This window comes from Ischnura elegans, chromosome X (genome assembly GCF_921293095.1).
Source record: "Ischnura elegans chromosome X, ioIscEleg1.1, whole genome shotgun sequence".
Taxonomy (NCBI): Eukaryota; Metazoa; Arthropoda; class Insecta; order Odonata; family Coenagrionidae; genus Ischnura; species Ischnura elegans.
The window spans coordinates 56,123,665-56,140,415 of record NC_060259.1 but is presented as its reverse complement, the minus strand read 5'-3'; the positions used below and the strand labels follow the sequence as shown (position 1 = coordinate 56,140,415).

The following is a 16,751-nucleotide window of genomic DNA, read 5'->3' as shown; positions in this document are numbered from 1 at the left end:
TTACTACGTTTCTGGCAATCGCTAAAAGATACATATCTAACATTGAAAGAGTAGAACCCGTCAAAATTATTGATTCCGATGGATTATTAAAAATCAGTATCTGAATGTTTACATGGCGTAAATATACCAAAAGAGTGCACTTATTGGTGACGTAAATGTAAATTATTTTAATTCTTGTACGACGTCGAAAAGGAAGTTATTAGCCTAAGGAAATAAGTGCGATGAGAACATTAACACACGATGTCGAAAAATGTTTTCCTACTCATGACATAAGAAATAATATTGGAATAAACACGATTCGTTGGAACCACCAACAGCTATTAGTTCTGATGATTTACCCAAATACACTTACCATACTCACTCCAAATAATTTTATATTATACCCATCAACATAAAATCGGCTTTTCTGAAAAAATGACGATGAAGTTAGCTACTCATACAATTCATATTTAATACTCAATACGTATGTATTAATTAAGTGACACTCAATCCCTGAATTAGTTATTTTATTTACCCCTACGGATAAAGTTAGTAAACTTTAGTAAGTTATCATAGAGGACGATTTGGTAGATAGATTTGGGGAGCCCTAGCAGAGAATTAAAATGTATGGCATGCAGGTATTTTATTCATTGAGAAGGCAATAATGTGGATGTAATGCGGAATTCCAAAAATAAGAACCTCTACGCGCCGTTTTTTACAACCATCTCAGTATAAAAAAAACGAATCATAGAATAAGGATGGATTAGATATAGCGTGTCCTATTGGCACGAAAAAAAAATATTTTTGAGCCTTGAGTTAAAAAATCCTACCCTGGATAGATATTTTGGAATATTCAGGCAGTTACCAAGCAAAATTAATACTTCGACGAATGATAAAAATTCTAGTCATGCATAAAATAAATGCCAAGTGACCACACATTTTTCAATCCACGAGCATCGCTCGTTGCAAGATAATCCGATGATAGAAAATCGCTTGGCGAGCGGCGCGTGGCTCCGAGTGTCAAAGGCCAAGATGATGATCGCTCTCTTTCCGCTGAGGCAAGGATTTGATGTCGCACGACTGACAGGGTATATAAGTGGCCACAGGGAATGGGTTCGTCACTCCGGGACAAGATGTGGTCTCCTCTGATCGTCTTCCTCGTAGGTGAGTACCAAACCAGACATTAAATATATAAGTACATTCACCGATTGAAATACACATTTACTGCTATCTTCGATTTCAAATTTAAAATATTTTTTATATTATAACTTATATGAAAAAAACAAAGTTGAGTTGGTACTTATACTTTTTCGCCCAATTCTGGGGACGCAATGGAGGGATGCATTAAAGATAGAAAGACATTATTAACTATTTCCAATGAAGCCATGTCTGAGTAAGCCTTTAGCTTTTCAATGATTTCCAATCAAGATGAAAAAATAACAGCAATTATTGTACACTGCTCCTTTCTGGTCGGTGAATGACAATCGTGTAGTAATTATATGGAGCTGTTTTAGCAACGCCTTCTGTGGCGTGATTAAGCTTAGATGAACTAAAACGAATTCACGAAAAATTACTAAATAATGGCTACGAAATTTGGATTCAGGACACAACTTATCGAGAACTGAATCAGGGAATTAAAAACGTGTAGAATAAAATATGCGTGAATATTCCACTCGTTCCTTTTGGCTTGTTTCACGAATGTGATTTCCTTTGTATTGTAATATAAGAAGTGCCCTGCCGAGTAATTGATAATTAATGTTCAAAGGGGATGTGTTATGGTCCGATTACGTATAAATAGAAGGATTAATAAACAGAACAATGTAATGGGGAACACAAAAAATGTTTGATGATTCAAATTTTTTAATGACATACGTATTGAGAGATATAATATTTACAGGGACAACTGACGTCTATAGCATTTAATTAGAGAAAATGCGTGAAACAGAAATTTTGCAGTCAAGACAAACATTTTGAGGGAATGAAAAAGGCAAAAATAAGCGTCAAACATTGATTCAACAAATATTGTTGGATAGCATTTCGAGAGAACTAAAGGTATCCTCCTTGCATACAAATACATTTACAGAAATAGCAGCTAAATATTACGTCGGAGTTGTATTCGGTAGAAACATCCTATATAACCAAGTATACGTGGAATTACCATTGAAGTAACATACAAAATATGATGAAAATAGCGAAACCATATTCGGAAAGAAAAACTTTCACATTAGAAAGTTGAATGATAAAATTCACTATACTACCGAATTTGGAACGAATCAAAACTAACACGAACATTTCTTTTCCTTTCCAGTTGGGCTGGCTACGGCCGAAAATGGTGAGTATGACTATTTACTTTACCGTCACCCTCGACGTTTCGTGTGAGGCTAAGCTTTGCAAAGTACAAACCTTAAATTCGGAGTACTAACCGCCGATTAATCTTATTGCAGCCTGGAAACCTGGTTACGAATACAAGTACCAGATCAAGGGCAGGACTCTCGCCGCCCTCCACCAAGTGGCCGACAAGTATGTTGGCGTGGTGAGCCGAGCCACCCTCACCCTCCAGCCTCAGAGTTCCAACGCCGTCCTTGCCAGGGTGAGTAGGGCCGACCAGTGACCCGACCCTCTTTTAGACCTTCCGCCATTGACTCCCATCTCAACATACACTCGTCTCTGCCCACAGATCTCCGACGCCCAGTTCTCTCCGGTGCAAGCGTCCCTTCCCGGAGGATGGGCTTCCAGGATCCCGGAGAAGGAGCTCAACTACAAGTCGCTCCCGCTCTCCAGCAAGCCGTTCCAGATTAAGTTCAAGAACGGAGTTGTAAGTACTTTTGAAAACCTCCAATCGTGCCCGCAAGTAAAAGCGAACGGTGATACGAAAATAAAATTACATTTGACTCGAAGTTAAACATACCTATCGGTTTCACTACGGGCCATTTTCCGTTCTGTTAATAAAATATTAATCGCAGGTACTCGGACGCAGTACCATTATACTGGCCTCGACAATTGTTTGAAAAACTTATCATCATCTCATCTGTTCAATCTGAAAGGAAAAATTACTTTTTAGCAAAACCCCTTGTTGTTATTTGGACGATAAGAACGCATTTTTGATCGAATTAACGAGGATAGATAAATTACTCCATTTAACGCAGAATGGTTTTCTCCTGACGGACATGATGACCCTCATCTTCAGAACAAATTTTCTTTACATTACAATTGAAGGATAAAGGCGAGTGATGAAAACAATTTTCCATCAAAAGGCTATGAATTTTGCGAAAATGTGATTTGTACCGCGTGATTCATGGAACGCGAAATGAGTATGGATATTAAATACGTTAGCATGGAAATATTTTGGTGATGTAGCGGCGCAATTTTTAGCTTCAAAATTTATAAGTTCTAATTACGGATAATGGGATGAAATTCAATACAGTTCTATTTAAAAGAGTAGCGAGAATAAAATTATCCACCAAGAGATAAACCTTTTTAAAAATTGGAAACATTCTTCGCCTAATTTATTGTGAATTTAGATTAATTGCGCGAAAAATTTGGCTACGCAAAACCATCCTTCCACCGGCTGCAAGACGAGGCAATAGCTAACCAGGTCCTCCCTCCCGCAGGTGGATGAGCTGGTCGTGAGCAAGGACCTCTCCAACCCAGAGGTGAACCTCATCAAGAGCGTCGTGAGTCAACTGCAGGTTGACACCCACGGTGAAAACGAGATCAAATGGCATCGTGGCAGTCAGGCTCCCAAGAGGCCCAGCGAGAGCGTTTTCCGCGCCATGGAGGTAAGCCGCCCGACTCGTGAGGTAAAACGTCACGAGCACGAAGCACTCGAGATGAGTTTAACACCGTGATTTTATTCCTCCAGGACACCGTCACCGGCAAGTGCGAGGTCATGTACGACATTTCGCCCCTGCCGATGTACGCCACCCAAGTGAACCCGGAACTCGCCCCCATGCCCGAGCTCCGTGGAGATGGCATTCTTATGGACATCGCCAAGACCAAGAACTTCAGCAACTGCGACAAGAGAGTGGCCTACCACTACGGAATCACCGGACTCACCGACTGGGAGCCCGCCGACAACGAAATGGGACACTTCTTCTCCGTAAGTAGACGCGCGTGGACGAGTAGGCCTCCAACGCGCCGTGCCACGAACCACGCAGTCTTAACGCTATCATCTCTTCACAGCGTTCCGGCGTCAGCAGGATCGTCATTTCCGGATCCCTCAAGGAATACACCATCCAGTCTTCCGTCACCGTCAACAAGGTCATCCTCAGCCCCGCCCTCTACAACGCCCAGAAAGGTATGGTGGTCAGCCGCATGAACGTCACCCTGATCTCCAGGCGGTCCAGCTCTGGCTCCCCGCCATCCGTGCCCAACCCCCAGCGCGTCAAGGACCTCGTCTACGACTACAACGATCCCTTCCCCTCCGAGCGCAGCAGCAGCTCCGCTAAGAGCCCCGCCAAGGGAAACAAATCCTCCGAAAGCGAGTCTCAGTCCAGCTCCAGCAGCGAAAACGACAGCTCCGACAGCCAGAGCAACAGCCAGGAGAGCGGAAGTAGCAGCAGCGACAGCAGCGAAAGCGTCGAGAGGCCCGGACACAAGCGCCAGATCCCCAAGCGATTTCGTCGCTCCGCACCCCAGCAGAAGAACAAGAACGCCAGCAGCGGAAGCAGCAGTAGCAGCAGCGAGAACGACAGCTCCGACAGCGTGAGCAACGGCGAAGATAGCAGCAGCAGCGAGAGTAGCAGCGAAAGCCAGAACAGCAGCAACGACAGCAGCAGCAGCAACAGCAGCGAAAGCAACAGCAGCAGCAGCAGCAGCAGTAGCAGCAGCAGCAGCTGCAGTAGCGGAAGCAGCAGCTCTGACAGTGAAAGTTCTAGCTCCGAAAGCAATGACTCCGACAGTAACTGCTCCGACAGCTCCAGCAGTTCCAGCAGCTCCAGCAGCGAATCCGGAAGCGTCAGCAGTGCTTCCAGCAGCTCCAGCTCCAGCTCCAGCTCCAGTGAAGAGCACAACCCCAAGCCCGGAATGAACAAGGCTCCCAAGATCCCACTCCTGCCTTACTTCATCGGCTATGAAGGAAACGCTATCCCCACTTCCAAGGACATCGAACCCGTCTCCGCCGTCAAGAAACTGTGCTCTCAAATCGCTTCCGAGCTCCAGCACCCCAGCACCATTCCTCAGAAGTCCACCCTCTCCAAGTTCGCCATCGTCGTTCGCCTCGTGCGCACCATGAATGCCGAGCAGCTGCAGAAGGCCGTCTCTCAGATCTACGCTCCCATCAAGTCTTCCGGAGAAAACCCCTGGTAAGAATCCGACGCTCACTCCCGGTGGCGATTCGAAAACCCTTTCCTTCACCCATCTCACGCTATCCCTTATTACTCGCTTCAGGACCGTTCTCCGCGATGCCCTCGCCGCCGCCGGTACTGGCCCCTGCCTCACCACCATCAAGGATTTGATCAAGTCCAGAAAGATCGCCACGGAGGAGGCCGCCGAGATCTTCGCCACCCTTGCCGCCAGTGCCAGGACCCCAACCGCTGAGTTCCTCAAGGCGCTCTTCGTGAGTTTCGCTTTCAAGTAGAAAAATTTCGATTCCTTGCGTTTCCGTTTGCTGTGGACTCACGTTCGCTCATTACTTTACAGGCCCTGGCCACGAGCCCCGAAGTCACCAAGCAGCCCCTTCTCAACTCTACCGCCATCCTTTCCTTCGCCAACCTCGCCCGCAAGGCTCAGGTCAACAACGTCACGGCTCACAATCTCTACCCCGTCCACGCCTTCGGACGTCTCTCTCCCATCAACCCCAAGGCCGTCGCTGAGGAATACATCCCCTACATGGCTAAGCACCTGCGCGCCGCCGTCAAGGACGGAGACAGCCACAAGATCCAGGTTTACATCCGCGCTCTTGGAAATCTCGGCCACCCCAAGATCCTCAGCGTGTTCGAGCCCTACCTCGAAGGCAAGGAACCCATGTCCACCTTCCAGAGGACTCTCATGGTCACCTCTCTGAACAAGCTCGCCAAGGTGTTCCCTCAGGTCGCCCGCCGCGTCCTCTTCAACGTCTACCAGAACCTCGGAGAAAGCCATGAGGTGCGTTGTGCCGCCGTTCTCGTCCTCATGAGGACTGCTCCTCCCGCCTTCATGCTCCAGAGGATGGCTGAATTCACCAACAGGGACCCTAGCCTCCAAGTCACCGCCGTCGTCAAGTCTGCGATCCAGTCCGCCGCCGCCCTCCAGGGACCTCACCACCACGAATTGTAAGTCTAGCGTATAGAAAATATACATTCAATTTCTGGCTTTCCCACTCAAGCTTCTTTGAAAAGGCAATATTAGCACTTGGCCATCGACGACCGCATTTGTAACCTCAACCATTCCTTTACGATTGCAGCAAGATGAACGCCAAGGCCGCCGCCAACCTGCTCAACCCCAAGCCTCTCGGAATCCATTACTCCCGTCAGTACCTCCAGAGCTACATGGTCAAGGAGATGGGTCTCGCCTACAGGCGTGAGCTCAGTTGGATCGGAAGCTCCGACGGACTTCTCCCATCCAGCGCCTTCATTTCCACCCGCTACAACGTGGGAGGATGGAAATCACAAAACATGGCAGTGAGTACAGCTTGCGATGACTCGCGTCGAATTTCGGGATTTCGCATAGGCTCGTTGTGACCGACGGTCTTCGCTTCTTTCAGCTCGCCATGATGACCTCCAGCTTCAACGACCTCGTCGACGCCGTCAGCGACCAATTCGAGGACTCCGACTCCTCCAACAGCGGAAAGCACGGCAGCAAGTCCGGAAAGAAGTCTTCTGGCAGCGGAAGTGGAAGCCACAGCCCCTTCACCACGGAGAAGATTGCCGAGATGCTGAACATCGAGCCCTCTGACGACGAGCAGGTGGAAGGAAACCTCCTCGTTCGCTACATGGGAACTAGCAGATTCTTCACCTTCGATAACACCACCATCGAAAACCTGCCAGCCCGTAAGTCGGCTTCCTCTCCTCCCCTCCGATCACGTTCGAGCGACCTGGCTTCTTTTCATTCGCCTTTTCTTTGCAGTGCTCAAATCCGCCGCCTCCGCCCTCCGCTCCGGCCACAAGTTCAACTACAACAAGCTGTACAACCAGTTCGCCTTGACCCTGGCCTTCCCCACCGAAACCGGTCTTCCCTTCGTCTACTCCATCAAGAAGCCCACTTACATTTCCCTCAGGGGAGAAGTTCAAGCCAAGTCCCACCCTGACATGGCCAGTGGATCCCGCGACTCCATCAGGGTTCCCGAAACCATCAACTCCACCGCCAGTCTCCAATTCGTGTAAGCTCTCCAGATGACGAACTCTCCATTTCTCACTACCCATACTTACGTGTGTACGTGACGGGACACTAAATTTCCTTCGCCCACAGGTACTCTACTCGCATGACTGCCAAGATCAGCTTCGTGGCTCCTCTGACCCACACCCGCTACATTGCCGGTGTTCAGAAGAACATCCAGGTCAATGTGCCCATCAAAGCCACTTTCGACCTCGATGCCGAGAACTCCGAGGCCTCCGTCACCCTGCAGCCCCTCTACAACAACCGCGAGGCACAGATCTTCCACTACAGCACCATCCCCTACACCGCCAAGCACAACATCCTTGACCTCACTCCCGTCAGCCAAGGAAGCAACTTCAAGCCCATCCACGTCCGTGAGCCCATGCAGGTGAGATACGGGTGATTCAAAAACGCCTTGCGCACGCTTGCCCAATTCCGCAAGATTCCAATTCCACCCTTATCTAATCATCACAGATGGAAACCACCGTCGGCAAGGACAGCACCGGTTTCGCCTTCCGCGTTAAATACGCCACGGAGCAGAAGTACCTCGACTACCAATACCTCTACGAAAAGGCTCAGCGCCACGACGCCATGTCCCTCATCCTTTACCCATGGGCCGAGAGGACCATCAAGTACAACAACATCAACGTCGTTTTCGACCCCCAGAGGAGCAACACCAAATCCGTCACCTTCACCGCCTCCTACGGTACGCTATCAATTAAGCTTCACCCCAAGCCATTCCCTTCTTCCATGCCATACCATCGCCTCATCACTAAATGCCATCCGTCTTACCTGTAGATGACAACTCCGATGACTCCCAGTCATCCCACTCATGGTCCGACTCCGACGAATCCGACTCCGCATCCAACGAGAGCCGCGCCCACAGCGGCAAGTCCAACAGCGGCAAGAGCGCCGGATCCAGCAGCAGCTCCATGGCCAACCCATCCACCTCCAAACCCGTCAGCGAAAAGAGACAGCAGGAGTTCCTCAGGAGGGCTTCTTCCGGCATTAAAAGTAAGTGGTGAACCTTTCCTATCTCCTCTCCTACATGCCATTTAAATTTTACCGTCTCCTAATCGTTTGCCCTCTTTCGTCCCCATCGCAGACGCCTCCGCTTCCGTTCTCGACCTTGCCGTCGAATTCAACGGCAACAAGAACATCGCCTACGTGGCCACCGCCGCCTATGCTTCCAGCGAAGTTGACGAAACCAGCCGTGCTCTCTTCTATTTCTACAAGTCTCCCACTTACGGAAACTCCAAGCCTTACGAGGTAACCTTACCTTCCTTTAGATTTAATTCCGTCACCTCTTTCTTTCGTTATCGATCTCACTCATTGATCTCTCCTTCCACAGGTGTGTGCTGCCGCTAAGGGAGTTTACCCCAACGTTCCACTCATGAACATTGCCAAGGCTCTCAGAGCCAACCCTACCTCCTACGCCAGCTCTGAGATCAGCTTCGGCGAGAAGTGCGGATCCGGAGCCGCTCAAATCAGTATCTCGGTAAGCGACGACGTCGCCCATTCCCAAATGCGTAGCCTCCTTTGAATGTCCTGGTGTCCAATTTTAAACCATCCTCTTTCGCAGGCTAAGGGCGAACAGAGCCAGGAGAGGAAGGAATACATCCGCCGCAGTCCCATGGCACAGAAATGCATGTCCCTCATGCAGTCCGGAAGCTACCTCCAACCCGCTTGCCGCAACATCACCGCCAGGGCCAACTTCCTCGATTCCTACAGCGTCAACATCCAGTACGAGAAGGTATGTCGTCTCGCTTCATCGCGCGCCACACTTGGTATCCCACCACCACCGAAATGAATCGCTACAACCATCTCCACCTCTCTCTCCACAGCTTCCCGCCGCTTTCAAGAACTTCACTTACAAGGCCTACTCCGTGGCCAGGTACCTCGGCTACCCATACCTCGACGAGAACACCATTAATGTCCACAACAAGGAAGGCAAGATCACCGTCGACATCGACTTCGAGCCTGACTTGAAGGCCGCCAACGTTTCCCTCACCGCCCCATCCTTCGAAGCCGACTTCGACCTCGTGCGCGTCGGCCCATGTGCCCGTCCTCTGGCCGTCCAGCACCCCAGCTGGAACGCTGCCGATCGTTTCCTCACCTACGCCCTCCACGCCCAGTGGACCGGTAAGTTGAGGAACGAAATTTCTCACATTCCAAGCGATCGCTCAACTCAGACACCACGCGCTCACTTACCTCCTCACTCTCCCCACAGCCTCTTGCGGCTTGGACCGTGACTCCGTCTCCACCTTCGACAACAAGACCTACCCCATCCACCTTGGAAAATGCTGGCACGTCATGATGACCTCTCAGCCCGAAGACGATGACTCTTCCAGCTCCAGCAGCAACGACGACCTCACCGCCGAAGTTACCGTTCTCGTCCGCGATGCCAGCTCTCACGAGAAGGTTCGTGGAACTCGGTCGTTAGGTGCTCCTTCCATGTGATACCACAACAGTGCCTAACTCTCCTCATTTCCCTTGCAGGAAGTCAAGGTTATCCTTGGTGACGACGTCTTCGACCTCAAGCCCTCCGGATCCTCCAGCTCCAAGAAGTCTTCCGAGAGCGGAGACGCCGACGGAGTCGTGTACTTCAACCAGAAGCAGCGCAGCGTCTCGTACCGTAAGATCAACAACGTCACCGACTCTGACGGTGAAATGCTCGCTTTCTGGTACGCTCTGCCCAGTGGCGCCGTCATCTTCGAGGCCCCCCAGCACGAGATCGCCATCATGTACAACGGAGAGGCCGCTTGGCTCGAGGTACGACCCGCTGCCCCCACTCCACTATCAGTCCGTTTCCGTCTTTTGCCATCTCACTCACCCCCATCTTCTCTCGTAGGCCGGCAGCACTTACCGCGGTGATGTCCTTGGTCTCTGCGGAACCTACGACAGTGAACCCGCCACCGACTTCACTTCTCCCAAGAGCTGCATTCTGGAACAGCCCAAGATGTTCGCCGCTTCCTGGGCCGTCCCCGACCAGACCTGCCAGGGAGAAGCCAAGGAGTGGCAGCGCCGCGCTGCCTCGGCACCTTGCTTTAACCAGACCTTCACTCCTCACGACGTGATCACCGAAGAGGATGCCAACAGCGGATACTCATCCCGCTCCTCCAAATCCAGCCGCTCCTCCAACTCCCAGTCTGGAAAGTCCTCCAGTTCCAGCTCCAACTCCGGCTGCACCCAGCACCGCACCAAGATCATCGAGCAGGGAAGCCAGACTTGCTTCTCCATGCGACCTCAGCCAACCTGTGCCAATAACTGCCGTGCCACCGGAAAGGTCGAGAAGAGCGTAAGTTTATCTTTTTTCAGTTTATATCGACGGATGCATTAATATTTTCTTGGCGAGCGTTGCGTCGTTAGGATGTCATCGTGAAGGAGGAGGAGGACATCGTGAAGGATGTCATCTTGCCGGAATAATTCATTGATGAAATCACTTCGCCATTTGAATGCTTGTTTTTTGGAGTATTCGCGGAGTTTTCTCTTCCTTTCTGCGGGCTCAATGATATGTATTTTTTTAGTTTTTTTTTTTTAACGCTATTTATGGAATGGGTTCTCTACTCCATCTTGTGGCATGGAATAATTACAACATAATTTATCTGGTTACCTTTATCATTATCATTCGATCAGTTTCGTGTTTGTCAAACTCTTTGAATCGCTTCGATTGAAACATTGAAGTACTATTGCAGACAGTAATTGAATTACTACCTTTAATCCGTTGCCATTTAGTCTCCATAACTAACCGCGTTTCCTTGCTTTCAGGTTGACTTCCACTGCGTTGCCAACTCTTCTGCCAGTCGCCACTTCGTCGAAATGGTGAAGAAGGGAGCCAACCCCGACTTCAGCCGCAAGGAAGTGAGCAAGACCATCAAAATCAGCGTTCCTCAGGGCTGCACCTCCAACTGAATCTGATCGAAATCTCTACAATTTAAATTTGATAATGCGTTTAAGGAAACTCAGAATTTTGTCGATAAATAAACCATGTGAAGCATATTTAAGGCATTTTTATTCTTCCTCTTAGCCGACTTTCCTTGTCTCTTTTGGTACAAAAACTTCTGAAGGCTTGTTTCCACGATACATTAACACTGTCAAGTTAATGTCTTTTTGCGTGAATGATTTTTGTGGGCCGGAACGCAGCATGTTTGAATGCAAGAACCAAATTAGAACAAGTTCTATTCTCCGTCCATGCATTCGCATAAGTTGAGTTGTTACACGGTACATATTCGTGTTCACTCTTGCGTTCTTGCATTTAGACATTAACTCGTACGGGTTTTGTTCCGGGTAAACAGGCCTTGACAATGCGCGATATTATGCTCTGTCCAATGAATAGTAATTGAGATATTTGGGCACAAAGTCATCCTGTTTCTCAGCTCTTCGAATGCGTCTGGGAACAAATACTAATCTGGGAGACGGTGCAGAAGCTTTAAAAAAATTACCGGAAATAATACATTTCGTTTATTTAACTTTAAGAGATAACGGATCGAACTCTTCCTGACCTTACTCAATATGAGAAGTGGTACTCAGGATGCTGATTGAACATCAAGGCAGACCGCCGGCCTTGATCACAGTCATTTGCTGTATCTCAAACCACATTTAATTGATAATCATATTGCTCACTTGTGAGGAGGTTACGTGTTAGGATCTGAAAATGGTTGTGTGATAGAATTATTTTTCCCTTAAATATTATTTTGAATCACGCTATATTTTGAGATGAGGTGATAGTATGAAACAAGGTACCATACCAAATAATTGGTATTACGATGTTGTTTTCTCCATTATCAAGGTGGACGTTGACCAGCTGAGAAGTTTCCACCTCTATCACTCTTCTAACAGTACCAACCAAACAACAAAAACGGGATATATATAACCAACAAAAATTTTATTAATGAGCGGAAAATGCATTCTAGAGGAAATGTATTCTCATTACCCTGAGCCAATATTTATTAAATTAATAATATTGTTACGCGATGGATCATTTACTTTAACATGAATATAGATTATATGAATTTCACTACGGCAGGAAATTAAATTGCTGAGAAGAATGTAATTTTTTAATCGCATGGGAAAACCCCACCCCAGCGAGTGAAACGATTCTCAATTATTATACAAGCTATACTTTAGGGTGGGCTAAAAATGGATTTTGGGGCCAAATTTCCTGAGCGAAATATTTTAAACAATATCGGGGTCTCAGATCCGAATTTTTTCCAAATCGGGCATTATTAGCCACTGCCGACCGAGTTATTATGAGATTTGGCAAAGAGTATAGTCACATTTGGAGACAAACACCTTTGGGAAATAAGTCACGACAGCTGAGACCGTTTTACCGTAACCAATGATGAATATATCTATCAATATCATATTGTATAGCACAATGTACATTTTGGGGGGTCCCAGAAGTAATTCGAAATTTTTAAATTAAGGACCACCCTATTCGTACATATTCCCCTTTGAATTGTAAATGTTTTTTTAGAGATAAATATTTCATGCAATGATTTGAGAGAATAGTTATTTGTCGACAATAATTTAAATTTTGGCGTATATTATGATATGGTTTATCGGTTTTTATAACTACTCTGCTCGGTCAAATATTACCACATATACTCCTTCCATTTTTAACTTCAGAGGATGCATTTTTACACTGAATAGGTTATTTTACTTTCATAATTCTGTTAAGGTACATTCGCGTACCTCTCAGTCTTTACTTTTTTTAGCCATTATGTTAATCATTCTAGTCTGTTCCCTTTTTTCGGAATATCACACGGATATTGAAGCGGTCGTAATAATGTGTCTAATGACAAATGCTCATAAGAGGAAGATATGAATTTCAAGTAAAGAATCTTCCTCCACATTGTTCTTCAAAACATGTATTTTGCAAGTTTGGGCTTTACTCTTGTGCAACACTTCCCTGATCAAATGTGTTTATGAAGTTACAAGCATTAACGTAGCTTTACCAGTTAATCTATATATTGTATGGCTTTGGTGTCGAAAATAAATCATAATATAATAATATATAATATATAATCCCTTACCTCGATGTCCATTGAAAGCTTTTATAAATGTGGAAATAATCGTGTCATATGACGGCAGTAACGGTCTGGTCCCTCTAATCATATTTGATTTTTATTTTAAGGTATGCACGCATCATTTATTGTCAGTCATTTATTTATGCCTGTAAATCTGATATAAATAAACATCATGGGTAACCATTCTCCTTTCGGTTCATTGATTTTATTTTGATCACGTCAATCTCATTAGAAAAACGCAATTAATGGTAAAATAGCAACTTTCATCATCAAAAATCATTTTCAAAGTAGTATACAGACAATTTTTGATTCATGGAGTCATAGATGAAGGAACTCGAAAAAGGGATGGACAATTAGAAAGATTTTTACTATAACGACCGAATAATTTTATATAATATTCTATAATAAATCAGTTTATGGATTTTTGTATAACTGTTACGACGACTCGAGTAAGAATGCCTCGTCTCAATGTTTGAAGTCCTTGAGATCGTTGTATCTAAAATCTTTGGGCATGATTAAAGATAAATCGGTACCTGGCATTAGAGATATGTCGAGATAGAGGCGTTGTCATCATTGCAAGAAAACAATTCACATGCATTTCCGCAAAGACAGTTCCCTTGAGGCTCATCTTTTTACGTGACTTGATAGCTTTAAACGCATTTTTAAACGCAAACTAATTTTAGGTGATACTGCATGGTTATTTCATCAAATTTACCCCTCAATATATTTTTAGGCTTTACCCGCGTTTTTTTTAGTGTGGATAATTGCATATTCAGGGAGCTATATTTTGTGCGCAGCACAGGTTCGCATTTCGTAAGCTTGAGATGTATAATGCAAAATATTCTACTTTACTTTTAGGCACTTTAGGTACTTTTAGGCGCAGATTGCAAAACTTGGAGTTAACGGCGGACATTTAACTGTTATCTAATTGGGACCTCATCTAACAACAAATTCGTAATCAGCCCATGACAAGAGGATGCAATTCAATGCATGTATTATGCATAGTTATTCCTTCTACGTACATTGTTAACTATTCTACCTATTACAAAATACCTGGAAGTGGGATTAATAGCCCTGAAAAGACATCCTTCACCTACCAGCCCATTCATAGCTTTTTAAACTGGGACGAAATCATGTCATTTGATAACAGTTTTGATTTAAAGTCATATTAGTTAGTTTTGATTTAATATCATATTATCATTATTTTAAATATCCAGTACCTTTAATTTGCTACAAATAAAATATATCATTAAGCATTTTCCTTTAGGTTCATTGATTTTTTTTATTTCGTCAATTAGTGAAAAATGCAATATAAGGTAAAAAATTACATGAATCATCATTTTAAAAGTCGGACAAATGACATTTTTGATATATGGAAATAAAAACAATCGAAAAAGGAGAAATTGATTTGAATGGTTTACTTTACAAACTAAAGAATTTTATTGAATCTTCGATATTATAGAATAATAAGGACCATTATTTGACTGGTTCGACGACCCTTGTATGAATACAGTGCCCCATTGTTTGAAATCATTCATACCGTTGCATCTAAAATATTTGGCTTAGGTAAAAGATGGTTCGGTACCTGGCAAACTTAAAACTTCGAGGTAGAGCTGTCGTCATCATTACAAAAACAGAATTCACGTGGAATTAGAAGTAATTGAAGAGCGATTTAAAAGATTTTACTTGGAATTATCACTAATATTTCTTCGGAATATCCACCAAAACTTTCAATTTTCTGAAAACTTTGTAGCTGAAAACAAATAAAAATGCATTTCAGGTTTGTGGTCCATCAGGGTTGAATTATTTTTCCAGAATCGTAGCATAAAAAGTCATGTGACGCATTCCACTTAATTAGTTTCTGTCGAGTGATAACCATGCCTTTGCTCACAGTCATGTATTGATTATCACAGTCCAAGAAATCACCATCACATAAGGAGTACCTGTAACTGATACTAAAGCTACATAAATTCCGATATCTATATCCAAATTTTGAATAGCTGGGTTTACTAGGATAAAGACCACCACTTTGAATATGAAGCAAATATCTATGTAAATAGAATTTCAATGATATGCGCTTAAAATGCACGCAATCCATATTCCAGCATCCATTTTCACTTTAAAAACCTAAGCGCTACTTAGAGGGGAAAATTATACGGCTGATGACATTCCTCAGAGTCTTTTAAAAAACATATATTTAGGGAATTTTCATTCGATAACATAACTGCAAAGGTCTGCAAACAATCTTTAGAAACTACAAGTCGACAAAGAAGTTCCCCCACCATGGGTATATTCATTATCCTCCCGCCTGTTGATGCGTTTTTATTTCGAATACGCATTCATGTAAAATGAAATGAATCGCATTTTTTTATTCTTTCGTATTTCATTGAAACACTTGTCATCTACAGTTAATTAAAGCCGAATAGTTCGATTCACTGGTATGTGATGCTCTACATTTTATAAACTAAATAAAAGAAACCAACGAGACGTAATGTTGTCTAAAATCTCTGAAATTTTTCTCACTGCGCTTCAACTATATCGCATCTTGCTTTAAAGGACAGGCTTTTGGCACGAATCTCATTAACAATGCTTGTAAAAGCAGCTATTTATCTTAAAAAAGATTGCCACGGAGAAAATGGTTTCATTTCTCTCCCAAAACAATGCTTTCTTGGAGTTTTTACTCGGTTAAAAAATCGAATTATTCCGTTCAATAAGTGTTTGTATCTATTAGTGTAGGTCTTATCGGTCGGCGTAAAAAAACACTATTGGAAAGTTTAACAGTAACTTAACTTCGTCCAACTAAAAAAGGAAACTATCCTTCGCCTAAAAAACAGGTAACCTGACGACGAAAAATATCCCCTTGCCTTACTACGTTTCTGGCAATCGCTAAAAGATACATATCTAACATTGAAAGAGTAGAACCCGTCAAAATTATTGATTCCGATGGATTATTAAAAATCAGTATCTGAATGTTTACATGGCGTAAATATACCAAAAGAGTGCACTTATTGGTGACGTAAATGTAAATTATTTTAATTCTTGTACGACGTCGAAAAGGAAGTTATTAGCCTAAGGAAATAAGTGCGATGAGAACATTAACACACGATGTCGAAAAATGTTTTCCTACTCATGACATAAGAAATAATATTGGAATAAACACGATTCGTTGGAACCACCAACAGCTATTAGTTCTGATGATTTACCCAAATACACTTACCATACTCACTCCAAATAATTTTATATTATACCCATCAACATAAAATCGGCTTTTCTGAAAAAATGACGATGAAGTTAGCTACTCATACAATTCATATTTAATACTCAATACGTATGTATTAATTAAGTGACACTCAATCCCTGAATTAGTTATTTTATTTACCCCTACGGATAAAGTTAGTAAACTTTAGTAAGTTATCATAGAGGACGATTTGGTAGATAGATTTGGGGAGC

General features: G+C 44.4%; 1 protein-coding gene across 1 annotated transcript; it reads left to right on the top strand.

Moving 5' to 3' along the window:
- The first annotated feature begins 1,057 nt into the window (after positions 1-1,057).
- Positions 1,058-11,271, top strand: LOC124171838 (vitellogenin-A1-like). Its single transcript, XM_046551197.1, has 23 exons — positions 1,058-1,143; positions 2,288-2,311; positions 2,424-2,569; positions 2,657-2,794; positions 3,591-3,758; positions 3,842-4,078; positions 4,162-5,282; positions 5,368-5,536; positions 5,620-6,230; positions 6,362-6,578; positions 6,662-6,947; positions 7,024-7,276; positions 7,366-7,660; positions 7,747-7,978; positions 8,071-8,286; positions 8,378-8,541; positions 8,624-8,770; positions 8,855-9,025; positions 9,117-9,414; positions 9,503-9,693; positions 9,772-10,044; positions 10,124-10,570; positions 11,041-11,271. Exons 1-23 carry the CDS (start codon positions 1,089-1,091, stop codon positions 11,182-11,184), a joined length of 6,003 nt encoding a protein of 2,000 aa, XP_046407153.1. The 5' UTR covers positions 1,058-1,088; the 3' UTR covers positions 11,185-11,271.
- The last annotated feature ends 5,480 nt before the right edge of the window (positions 11,272-16,751 follow it).

Coding starts and splice junctions, on each gene's coding strand:
- LOC124171838 (XM_046551197.1), top strand. CDS start 1,089: ATGGGTTCGTCACTCCGGGACAAGATGTGGTCTCCTCTGATCGTCTTC. Junction 7,277..7,365: donor ACCGCCAGTCTCCAATTCGT/GTAAGCTCTCCA, acceptor CTTCGCCCACAG/GTACTCTACTCGCATGACTG. Junction 8,287..8,377: donor GGCTTCTTCCGGCATTAAAA/GTAAGTGGTGAA, acceptor TCCCCATCGCAG/ACGCCTCCGCTTCCGTTCTC.